The sequence below is a fragment of the Lathamus discolor genome, chromosome 3 (genome assembly GCF_037157495.1).
Source record: "Lathamus discolor isolate bLatDis1 chromosome 3, bLatDis1.hap1, whole genome shotgun sequence".
NCBI lineage: Eukaryota > Metazoa > Chordata > Aves > Psittaciformes > Psittacidae > Lathamus > Lathamus discolor.
Window position 1 is genome coordinate 51,528,791 of NC_088886.1, and position 12,800 is coordinate 51,541,590.

At 43.6% G+C, this 12,800-nt stretch overlaps 2 protein-coding genes across 2 annotated transcripts; both read right to left on the bottom strand.

The window, feature by feature from the left end:
* Positions 1-1,794: 1,794 nt before the first annotated feature.
* C3H1orf52 (chromosome 3 C1orf52 homolog) lies at positions 1,795-4,730 on the bottom strand. Its single transcript, XM_065675203.1, has 3 exons — positions 4,227-4,730; positions 3,933-4,140; positions 1,795-2,361 (listed from the first exon to the last, which is right to left on the bottom strand). Exons 1-3 carry the CDS (start codon positions 4,485-4,487, stop codon positions 2,276-2,278), a joined length of 555 nt encoding a protein of 184 aa, XP_065531275.1. The 5' UTR covers positions 4,488-4,730; the 3' UTR covers positions 1,795-2,275.
* Positions 4,731-5,629: 899 nt separating this feature from the next.
* BCL10 (BCL10 immune signaling adaptor) lies at positions 5,630-12,800 on the bottom strand. Its single transcript, XM_065675202.1, has 3 exons — positions 12,667-12,800; positions 9,097-9,385; positions 5,630-8,040 (listed from the first exon to the last, which is right to left on the bottom strand). Exons 1-3 carry the CDS (start codon positions 12,748-12,750, stop codon positions 7,676-7,678), a joined length of 738 nt encoding a protein of 245 aa, XP_065531274.1. The 5' UTR covers positions 12,751-12,800; the 3' UTR covers positions 5,630-7,675.

The window sequence follows — 12,800 nt, forward strand, 5'->3', positions numbered from 1 at the left end:
TTAAGCATTTTTCTCCCAGATTAGCCACACTGGTTTTCTCGTTGGAAACTGAGCATCGGATGGTTTTAACCTGAAGACAATTGCATACTACATGCATCATACAATCTGAAAATAAAGGGAGCGGTTGGCATGGTAACTTCCTGGGCTGCCTTGTAGAACAGCAGAGTGAACAATACAAGGGCAAAAGCCTCCTTCGTCACAGCAGTTGTGTGAACACATCTATTTCCAGAGCTGGTGACGTTAACCTTCAGTTATAATGCTCTTCGAGGAGCGTTTCAGTAGCAAAGAGAACTATTATAAGACTTACCAGGCAGTCCGCTGAACCATGTAGTTCATGTCAAATCCTTCAAATTAAATTACATTTCACTCATCCCACAAAACCCTGGGATAAATGTTGTATAGGATAACAGAGGCAGATAGCTAGAAAATGTCTTCCTAGACATACTAAGATCTGCAACTTGCTGCCTGGATGCAAACCAAGCCTTTGGGAAACTGAGCAAACATCCCATTTTCATATCTGCGCAGGAGCTCGCTGCTATTCCCTACCTTCAGCTCTCTATGCCAGCTACAGTACAAACACATTTCTGTAAAAAAAAAAAAAAAAAAAGGGATCACAAGCAGTCTTTTTCCCACCACATTCTCTGAAGAGTAGCACCTTCAACCTAGCTATATTAGGATCACAGATACTGGGGGAAATAAAAAATCCAACAGATTAGTGAGCCTTTCCATTTAGAGACTTCACATTCAGCACCTCAAGCAAAACATCCCTCATTTCTTTGTAAGCAAAACTCACAGAAACCATTTGATCTCAGATGACCAGGACCCAGGGACCAGCTACCTGAGTAGTCTGTGATAATTCACATCCTGAAGTGGATGATGTAAGGCTGCATCCCCTGCGTGGAGACAGCTATTCCTGAAAGAGACCCCACTGCATTAGATATTTTTTAGTGAAAGTTTCACACACTGTTACTAGAATGAGGAAGAATTTACAAGAACATTGTAGGTGAAGTGCAGCAAGGGTCATTATACTCACTCAACTCAACAAAATGCAATGTCCACAGTTCCTGAATTGATATTCTGCAGTGGCGGTCCATTAGTAAAAGCTCCATTTCGGCAAGCAGTCGTATTTGACCCGTGAAGGGGTCTTTATCCCAACTGGAATCCAGCAGGGTCATCATTAAGGTTTCTCCTTGCATCTCAGAGGCCAGCTCTGCTCTGCTCTGTTCCCTGCTAGCTTAGTCCCTGCTAATCTATATTTACATTAATAGTTTAACTACATAAACTTCTATTAGTATGCTCAATCTCACTGCAGATTTCTTAAGACACAAAAGCTTTACCTGAAAATAAACCTAGAGAACCACCCGCACACAGTTTTGCTGATACTTTTTCATATACAGGCCTCAAAATCCATGCAGCAGCCTATCAAAAACACAACACATCTCGACTAGCGCCTGACCAGCTGTTTGTACTGAAATAAATACAATTCAGCAGTAAAATCACTCTATCAATCACAGCTTTTCCACGTAAATAAATAGGTTCTATTTTGAATTTTAGGAAGAACACATTAACTCCTTCCTGCATAACTCAGTCTCATGTTTCATGGATGTAGATCCCATTATCAAATATTAAACTCCGTTATTAAGTCAATTTTTTTTTCCAGTTTGCAGTTGTATATTTACTACAAACAAAACCCTGAGGAATCTGTGGAGTCAGAAGAAATACATAGCTGGAAAACATAGAATTCATCCCTCCTATTCACCAAGCATGCAATGCAGTATTTACACACCACAGAGGTCTTCAAATGTAGTTTTATTCCAGTGATCTATTTGCAGTCTTTACACACATTTTAAAACAACAGTATGCAAACATATCACAGGACAATACTTAAAGACTCTTTAGTATAATACTCCTTTATAAAAGGTTTTGACACAATGGAAAAGTCAGTCCAGAAAAAGCTCACATTATCAGGTTTCTTGATAAACAAAATTCCATGAAGCCCTGTAACTTTCATGAGCACAAGTATCCATCACAATGGATCCCTCTTCTAAATCTCTCTTTTAAATAGACAAGTTTACAGTGCTGTTCAGTAGACAAGTTTCTATCACGACACTGTACATTTAACTTTGTGCTTTCCAAAAGGCAAGCATACTACAGAAATAAAATTCCCTACCCAATAGGAGAGGGAAGTTCGGTAAACATGGATTTGTTTCCCATTCCAGCAGAGGAATCCTAGTTCACTGAAGTTCTCATTATGGCAAGATCCAACACACCCTGCTCATAACTTCTTCTTCTTCTTTGTCTGCTCCCCAGAGTCCAGTTTACGTTTCTTGGCAGAAGCTGGTTCATCATCTTTCTCACCATCTTTAAATAAAAGACAGAGTTAATCAAGTCAGCAAATGGTCCTCGTGTCAGAACAACTGGCTTAGCCATATCTGAGATGCCTCGAAAAAAGACACGGTAGTATTAACTGACAACATCCTCACTTGTGGAATGCAGACAGCATGTGGACAGAACAGAATGATTACTTGCTATTCCTACCACAGGCCATTGAGGAAAACTAACAAGAGGCTTCGTTATGCTACTGTACAGTACCTGTTCTAAAAGCCAGCCCTTATTATTTGAACAGATAAGATAAAATGTTAGAAAATTAAATTTTAAAAGTAATGTCCAGGTAAATTAACAGTTTACCTTCTTCATATCTGGATGAAGGCTAAGAGAAATGTCTAGGAGAAAACACTAAAAAGCATCCAGAAATGGAGCAAGACAAAGACAGAATAACTGCCCTGGGGAAGGAACATCCCCAACAACAAAAGGATCAAGATAGCAATAAAATCTTCCTTTGCTGACAATTTTACTGGTGAACCAAAACTCTACCATGTGTTCTGAAGGCCCAGAATTTCTGCTTCTGGTTTTGTGCTCTTGATTGTTGCTGCCTAGTCTCTTTCTCCAGCAATTAAAAAAATAGAATTAAAAATACCTCCCTCCTGTCAAGTATTTCTTTACTTCCGATATTACCACTACATCTTGTACCAGCATGAAGTGACAAGGACAGTAATCTGTCACATGGATATTTAACTCCACTCTTGGCCTCCAGGTTTTGCAAACATTAGAAAAATAATCAGACCTATATCTACACCCAGAGCCAAGGCAGCAGTGCTTAAGGAAGCCCTCACACCACTTGTTTTAGCAGTACTATAACTGAGCCTATTTCATATAACTACAGCTCTAAAGACTCTTGAATCACAGAATCATTTAGGTTGGAAAAGACCTTAATATCATTGAGTCCAACTGTAAACATAATGATGCCAAGTCCGTATCACCCTTTCTTTCCAAAACATGCACCCTGCAGGATGCTCTCATAGACCAACACTGAAGTAAAGCCCTGCACAGCACTGCATTTCCACTAGCTCTACGAAGCCTGTGTCCACCATCAGCCCATGTCCACCATCCAGCCCACCATTTAAACTAGGTGATCACTGCAGATCCGTCCCATCAAAACAATTCAATTTTCCTCTAGTTACCATCCCCAGAAAACACTTCCTCCAATATAGGGGAAGACTCTATAGCTGAGGAGTCCTTGATATCCCAGTGGTGTTGAGACAGGGAGTCAAGATACAAAGACCTGCTTCTGCTAACGACAACGGCCGGGGCACAAGGAGGTTGTGCTCTGGGCACACCAGCAGACAGTCTGCAGTCACCATGCCTATAGCCACTGCAGCGACCGGCAACCCTTCATAGAACCACAGCGTGGTTTGGGTTGGAAAGGACCTTAAAGCTCACCCAGTTCCAACCCCCTGCCACGGGCCGGGACACCTCACACTAGACCACGTCGCCCAAGGAGAGCTCCCAGCTCCGTGCAGGGAGGGCTCTGCGCACACAACCGGTAAACACGCGCTCCGCGCCGGCACCGCTGCCCCGCGCCGGGCCCTCACCCGACTCGAGGTGCTCCTGCTCCTCCTCCGGCAGGAACTTGGCCCTGCCCGTCTGTCGCGGCGCGTCCTCGCCGTTGTCCTCGTAGATGTTGGACCACTTTATTGCCATGTCCAGGCCAGGGGGCGGCGGGGGCTTCTTCTCGGGCGGGGTGTAGCTCTCGGGCGGGGGCACGGCGTTGTTCTTCCACACCTTGAACTCCTTGGGGGGCTGCAGGAGAGAGCAGAGACCCGTCCCGTCACGGCAGGCCGCGGAGCCGGGGCGGCGGCAGCGCCCGCTCCCACCCGTGCCCTCACCTCCTCGGGCGCCCGCAGGACGCGGCTCTCCCAGTCGATCTGCTTGTTGAGCGGGTTGTAGAGGAAGGCGGGCGGCTGCGACACCCTACGGAACAGCTCGTCGGGCGGCGGCAGCCGCGCCCGCCGCCCCGGGCTGCCCCCCGCCGCCGCCCCGGCCCCCGCGTGCCGCTCGTCGGGCTGCGGCTCCTCGGCCTCCGAGTCCGAGCTGGAGCTGCCGTAGGCCGCGAAATAGCCCAGCGGGTCCCCTCCGTCCGCCGCCATGGCGGGGCTGCCGCCGCGACTCCAACCGCACGGAAACGGGGCCCGCGACGAGGGTTCCGCCTGCCGCCGCCGCAACCCCGGCCCGGCCCGGCCTTCGGGGCCAACCCCACGCGTGTGTCCGTGTGGGAGGGCCCCGGCCTGCACATGGCAAACGGGATTCGGAGGAGGGAAAAGCGGGGCTCTCCACGCCAGCACCGTGCGCCCCGGAGTTTCTCGCCTCCATGGACAGAGACAGAAAACCAGACGTGAAACCGAGACAACCCCCGTGTCTCCTTTTCTTACACCTGCAAGGCGATGTAGAGAGGAAAACACGGTTTCCTTAGTGTTCGAGCACTGGCCAAAACCGCGCACATGAAGCCACAACCGTCACCTCCCAGTGCTGAACCGGAGACGCGGGCTGTCCTTACCCAAACAAGGCCTCTCAAACCTGGTGGATAAAGCCTGTCCCGGACTTCCCTTGTAAACAAGGCCTGTGTTATCTACATCAGCTAAAATTCACCTACAAGGACTGCCAGGTCACCTGGTACCACAAAAGCAGAATAAGGTCCAAAGAATGGGCTTTGGTTCTGTAGGATTAATTCCTTTACTGTAAGGATAAACCAGCTGATCTCTCATAGCCTATACTATGATGGTTATTTTGAAAGAAACCCTATACACAAAGTTTGATGAAAGTAACCGCACAATAAAGCCTGCAACATTTGCAGATCCTTTTCTGAATCATTATGCTCATCACCCAAATGTTTTCTTTCTCCCCCTCTATTAATGAAACAAATCTTAAAGAATTCAGTCAATATATGCATGGCTAGAAGCAGCACTTCTCACAGCTTCAACAACTGAGGCATTTGAAAAAAAGAAAAGCAAAACGCGGGTTAGCAATACTAGTCATGAACCACAAAAAGCGTAGTTAAGCAGCAAGGCCTTAATTTTACATGCATGTTTTTCCTATACACTGCTCCTGAATGCAGCCCCACAAGCAGAGGTGTTTCACATTAAGTCAGCCTTTGCACCAAAGACAAACCTCTCTAACAAGACAACGAGAACAAAAGCCGCCTGCACACACCAACCCAAACCCACACATCCAGACACTGGCATGAACTCACAGCCTGTGCATGTTGATAATGAGAAGGGCAGACAGGAAAACAGGCAGTTATACAAAAGAATTTATTCCAAAAGTTGTGATAAAAATATTTCCATTTAAAAAAAAAAACAAAAAGCATGTTAACAACCATTTGGTAAGATAATACATTCATCCAAAGCCCCAGGTTTACAGGCTGTGTGCAGGAGCGATCCCTGCATGGCACGCTGGTGGGTTGGATTTCAGTCTGCAAGGCAGTCTTCACCCCAAGCTAATGCTGTTTCAATTAAGGCCAAGCTTGCTCACTGTCCTCCACTGACAAGAACCCAAGGAGGGACCCAAACCTGAGCACAGCTCTTCAAGTGGTTACAGTGGGTATTTAGGCAAATCAAATTCTAGACATACCAAGTACATGCAACTACAGTTCAAGTTAATGGGAAGGGGTGATTTAAGCTCTCCCTTAATCTCATGTTAAGAGAGAAAAATTTTGTTTATATGTTTAGGCACTTAACTTCCAGAGTACCTTCTGAACCAAGCACTTTTGTTAAATGTTGACATCCAGGCAGTCTCATGACTTAGAGGTATAGAAGAAAAATCAAGGATTTTTACAAACACTGAGCAGAAGCCCACATCTTTATTGAATGCAAGCTATTCATATACTAAATATGGAGGGTAGCTGAACATTGCAGTTTATCTCAACCTACTTCCAAAACCAGAGTAAACATTATGAAGAAAAAAAATAGAGGCTGCATGGGGGTCCTGCAGATGGTCTGTCTCCACAAGAGAGCACATCTCAGGAATACCACCTGGGTTTGAATTTGAATAGAATTACACAGCTATAGCCCTGCCTGAGAGCCAAAATAATTTAAAGCCTTAAATAGAAACCTACCCTTTGCTATGCTGAAAACATCCCATGACTTTAAAGCATACTGCAGAATGCAACCGTACCCATTTCCACATATGAGTTTGTCTTTGCCAAATAATTTTGAAGTTATTATAGGCCAACTTTGAAACAAGATGACAAGAGTAGAGTGTGAGAGGAATAAAGCATGTTACACTATGTTAAGAAATGAGAACCTTCCCATGTTGAAATAGTTTAAAATGCATTTGACTCTAAACAATTTGAAATGTAAACCCATCTATCTGCTTTGAAGAGTACATATCTGAAGTGCAACATTTCCAAGAGTCCTTCAGGTATGGGTATGTTCTTGCTACAGGACTCCTCTACTTACCTACTGGGACAAAACATACAAGCTTTGCTCCTTAATAGCATTATACAAGAATATTTTCTTACAGCCCACATGATGCTGTTACAGCAGTTTACATTCCTCTTCCAGTACTAATGAGAATTTATATTTAAAGTGCACATCGAATTGGAAATCTGTCACTAATACACAAGAATAGTATGCTAAGACTTGTGGAAGTATATTTGCTAACTCAAATCACTGTGATACCGAGTGCCTTTTGATTTACTAGTAGGATAAAGCTGAGACAATTAAAAGGCCTCCTGCAAGTGTAACTACAGATCTGGGTTTTCAGTTTGGGTTTTGTTTTGTGAATGGAGCTGCACACACCTACATACAAGGCAAATGTTTCTCTGTAAGATAAATTTTAATTTAGTAAATGAGTTCAAGCTTTTTGGTAAGTAAGCTTAAGCTTTTAGTTCAGGAAGTTATTTTTCAATACTCAGTGTCTTTCCTAACCATGTTTCCCAATTCACCTGTCACAACAGCATTAAAAAAAAAGCAGATTTGTTAGTTTCTGTAGGAAGAAAAAAAAACCTGCTTATGTTCTTTATCTGCAGCTAACTGAAATATCAAATACACTGGTTTAAAAAAATAACCCTTTGCTCATATAATACTAATACGATGATCTTTTGGAAAAAAGCTCCCAGAGAACATTAAATCTAGCAGCTCCAGTCATCAAATTATGAAAAAAAACCCCAACAAAACAAAACAAAAAAACCAAACCAAGTTACTCCTTAAAACCAGTAAATGGATTGTTTCCTCTGATTTTGCTAGTTAACAGTTTGAAAACATTGCTTTAACCTTTATGAGCCATCGCACAGAGCTTCAGTACCATCCGGATGAACAGACAAAAGTCACTATGTTCACTATGGCTGAATAGAACGTGATCTTAAAGGCAGAAAGCAATTTTCACTTGAACTACTACATGGTTCTTGCTGCTCTGCCTGGAGCTCTGAGGGGAGTGGGGGAGCACCAGGGTCTCCAGGCCCTGGCAGGGTGGCTGAAAAGACAGCACTCTCTGCGTTTCCCATCTCTGTGACTGGTAAATTCATTGAATGAAGAGAGACAGCAGACACAAATGCAGCGGTGCTGTAATCTTCTTCCGGATGATGTATCTGGGTAGATTCTTTGTCTTTTGTTTTATCAAAAAAATTAGATTCATCAGAATATGATCTAGAAAGATTATTTGTTCCTCCGTACAGTGAAGTCATACAGGTGCTGCAGCTTAGACCTATGACAAAAACCAGAGACTGGAGTTAATTACAGCATGGTGGCACACTTTTAAAACTGTGCTCTGATTTAGTATCAGTAAGATTGTCAGAGATCAATTGTCTGTAATTTTAACACACAGATCTCTTCATCTCACCTGTGACATCCCAATATTATTAACAAATTTAAAACACGCAGGTTATCGAGGATGATGTGAATGATTTCTCTGGATCAGCCATGACAAAACACACACCATAATTTAAGCTTCATTTTAGGAAGTCACTTTAGACCTTAAACCCATCTTTTGATAGATTTTTCTCACAGTGTTCTTCAAACTTCTAAAAGCTTCAGCTACATGGTTCTACTCCAAAGTGGACTGCATTTAAAGGCTGTTCTACCTGAAACTATGGTAAGAATGTACTTCTTCCTTTATTTCCCTTCTGATGGGTGTGGAAGGGGAAGTAAGGGTTTTGGTTTAGAGGGCTTATACTTTATCTGCCTTAAAATATGAGTACATATAGTCACTTCAAGCTTTGTGTGTCAACAAAATCTGTTTCAAACAACACCTGCATACACTTAGAGCATGTAATTCTAAGTTCTGGCATTGAAGGCACACAGGGGAATTCCCCTCAGCTTGCATTTGCTGGCTTATCTTCTGATGAGGCACAGAGCTTAACAAAACCAGAGCATCCTGCCACTGCAGCAAATGGCTTCAAAAGAAATGCAAGAACCACCTATTTTGAGTTCCTCATAGAAAGCAAAACTGAAATGTGAAGGAAGATATCATAACAACACATGATAGGTTTGGGGTTTTTTTTTTTTTGCAATTTGTTATTTATGATGTGTTCGGATAGTAAAAAGGCATAGCCAGAACATGTGCCCTACGATCTTAAACCCAAAGAAACCAGTGATATTTCCAAGATTGTCCCCGCAAACACAGAAGGGGGAAAAAAGCCCAAACCAACCAACCAACCCCATCTGTACTAAGAAACATGATCTCAATAACTGTTGGAGATTAATTTTGCAAACCCTCAAAATAAAACTTATGTCTTAGAAAATATTATTATAAACTTCTTACCTTTGAGAGCTTCAAGTTTTTCATTTTTGACCTTCAACACTACATCAGTTATCCTTTGTAACAGGAAGTTTTGTGTTCTTTCCCGTCTGATAGATTCAATCAAAGCATCTAGTCCCTTTGGGTTTTCTGCCAAGTAGTCCAGTAACTTCCCAGTTTTCTTCCTACTGGAAGATCGAGAAGAAATTTCTTCTGTGTCCTCTCTAGTGAGTATTTTCCTTGAACGTAGGTAATCAAAGTGTCTCTCGGCTATGATTTTATCACATAGGTAAGGACGCATCCTTTCTAATGCCTGAAAACCAAAACAAACCAGTATTAACCAGTCTCTCCATTTATTTAGAAGCCTGTATTTGAAACCTGTATGATTCTGATACAGGTTAATGAAGCAATTGTTAAAGCATCCCCTCCCATACTGACCAACTTATTTTTAGTTATCAAAACAAAAATATTCTTCCACCACCTTGTTCAGAGGGTGCATACAAGAACGTCGCCAGGATGTAAATTCTACTCATCTTATTTTGAGCTGTACATTAACAAACCTGCTGGATACCAACACTGGAACAGAATTAATGCACGTTCACAACTCTCTGGTTTCAGTATCTACTGTTCTATAAAGATAAGTCACAAATGATATCTCTGTGCTTGAAAAACAAGCTCTTGTTTCATAGGATACCACAAAAATTGTCAGTTTCTCCTGCCAACATTTTTCACTGTGCAGAATTACACAAGTCAGATACCCATGGGCTGATTATTACCAATGTGAAAATAAAAAACAACACCCCCAGTATCATTTCATTTAGAAGAATCAAAAAAAAACCCCAAATCCACAAAAACTTGAGCACCAGAGGGAAAAGCATCTTTAATAAAGCCATGTGAAGAGATGGAAAGAAAGAAATCTTCTTTCCTGAAGGAAGTATTCAGATAACCTCCTACTTTTTGAGATTAGATTCTGTAACAGCAGCATTTAAAAATTAACAGTTTTTAAATGACTGCCTTATAGCCATTTACTAGCTCAGTAATTAGAAGCAGAAGAAAAGCTAGATATAAAGATTTGTTTAAGACAAATTATTTCAAAGAGCAAAATCCTGCCTGGCATACTGGTGCTAGGGAAAGCACCAATAACTCTTAAAGAAGAAACTTCCTGTACTGCTGCACTAAGTATAGTAGAGGTTAAATGTGTTCTTCTAGTTGCTCTTTAGGATCCAACAAATACCAAGCTAACAGCCGGTGGTTCCACAGCTGTTAAAGAAAACATCAGGTGAGAATGCATAGAAGATAAAGGAAGCCTTCTGGTCATAAACTATCATCACTAAATTGTAAGCCCAAAAATGAAAGGTGCAGCTCCATGGTGGACCACTTAAGTGCAAGGAGCACTCCCCCCGGCCCTGCGCAGCAGCTGTGTATTCCCACCCTTTCCCGTGTACTGGTGGATGAGAGGATCCAGTCAAGAAAGTGAATCTGTGCTTTTTTTCCCCCTCCCACAGCCAGATTTGTTACCCAATCCAGCTGAATGTGCAGTCACACTGGCATTACTGGTGGCGTAACAACTACAGTAAGAGCAGAAGAGTGCAACAGTACAGCTTATATAAATTTAGGCCGCTCTGGAAGTGTCCAGTTTCAACAAGCGCATGACTGAATGTTTGCAAATGTAAAAGGCAATACAGATTTCTTCAGCTCCCACGGAAATCTCATCCTATCACCAGGAGGGTCAGTCAACAAATGCCGAAACATACGTCAGTCAACGCTTCAACATTAAAAGAACAGAGTTGTCACTGAATAGAAAGACTACTGTGTTCTCACTAACATCTTCCTGTAATGAGTCTTTCACTGTATGAAGTGTGTATGTTCTGAATTCCCCTCTGCATTATCCTCAAGTTAACAGTTTATGAGGGACAGAAAGAGTAAACATATTAAAACAGAAGTGTTAAATGTACTTTGCTCTGTATCAATGATTTTGCATGGCTCTCTGCCTCCTTTCCATATAAGACTCCAGCCTTTACAATTCCTCCTCTACACAAGCTTAGCCAGACCAGGTTATCTGTGTAAGTCACCTTTCTGAGGTATGCTGTCACAGAATGCACACAGTACTTCTGGTAACGCAGCACTGGTGTTTGAAGTGATGCTACCAGAGGCACATGAATGGCTCTGAAACAGCAAAGTGAGTGTTTACACTGAACCAGCACTTTGTATCATTAAACTGCAACATCTAAAATATGAGAGAAGCAGCTCTGAAGTCAGATTCATTGGACTGTATTTTGATGATAAAATTAATGTTATTTATTTCTACAAATGAGGCTTCCATCAAGTTCCAGTTATTTCCAATTACTATGGGATACCCTATAAGATTAAGTATACATGACCTTCTGTGAGATGCAGCTGTGAATTCAGTCAGTGACACACTGACATAGAATCATAGAATAGTTAGGGTTGGAAAGGACCTTCAGATCATGTGGTTCCAACCCCCCTGCCATGGGCAGGGACACCTCCCACTAAACCATGCCACGCAAGGCTTCGGCCAACCTGGCCTTGAACACCGCCAGGGATGGAGCATTCACAACCTCCCTGGGCAACCCATTCCAGTGCCTCACTACCCTAACAGAAAGGAATTTCTTCCTTATATAGGTATCATGTTCATATATTCATATGTATCATGTTTATAGATGTCTGATTTATCTTGTTCCTATATATGATTTTTTTGGTGAAACAACCAGATGCTAACTATTCTAGTATTACCTTGCTTCTCCACAGAAGCAAGGAGTAACTTGAAAAACATACCTCACAAATCCATGACAAAGCATTTAAAGAAAATTATGTATGCATAAAGCCAGTGAAAAAACTAAACCCAAACTCCAACCATCCTTTGCTGTACTTTAAAAAGCACTTAAAACCCCGAATAATTCAAACATAAGACATTACATTCACAAATAGAAGCATAGCTAGTAATAATTGATAAACTGTCTTTTATTTCATTATTAAACAATTGCTTTTTGAGGTTGGTTAGCATGTTGCTTGCTTCCCAGCACAGGTAACTAATTCCAGACTGAATCGGGATGAAGTTTTTTCCCAGATTCCAGACGTCAGTGAATAAATGGGGAGTGTGGGGTGTGCGCGTGACACAGAACAAACAGCCTCACAAAATTATCAATACTGAATCCAAACATTCACGCTTTATGAGACAGACTCTCACTAACACCAAGAGAAGCGTGTGCGTCTGCAGCTGCTGCCCGCCGGACACCACACCGGCCGCTTCTACTGTGCCCCCCGTGCCCACCGCGTTTCAGGAGGCCGCCGTGAGGACCAGTCCCCTCCTGTCCCAGCCGCAGGGAGCCGCTGTCCGCCTCCAAACGAGCAGCCCCAGGGCCGCCGCCTCCGCCCATGTCCCACCTCCGGAGAGCGGCGGGGAACCCCGGGCGGCACAGCCCGGCCCGGCTGCTGTACTCCCGCCTCCGCGCCGGCCTCTCCCGATCGGGCTTGCGCTCCGACGCGGCTTCCGCTGCCCCCGCCCGAGCCCTGCCCCGCCGCTCCGCTCCCTGGCGCCGGGCACTGCGGCCTCTGGGCGCAACCACCACTTACATCCTTCTTCACCTCGGCCATCTCGTCCTCCGTCAGCAGCCGCCCCGCAGCGCCCGAACCCGGGCCCAGCCCCAACCCCTCCATTGCGGAACCCTCCGCCGCCGCTGCGGGAAACCGGTCAGGGTCGCGCTTCC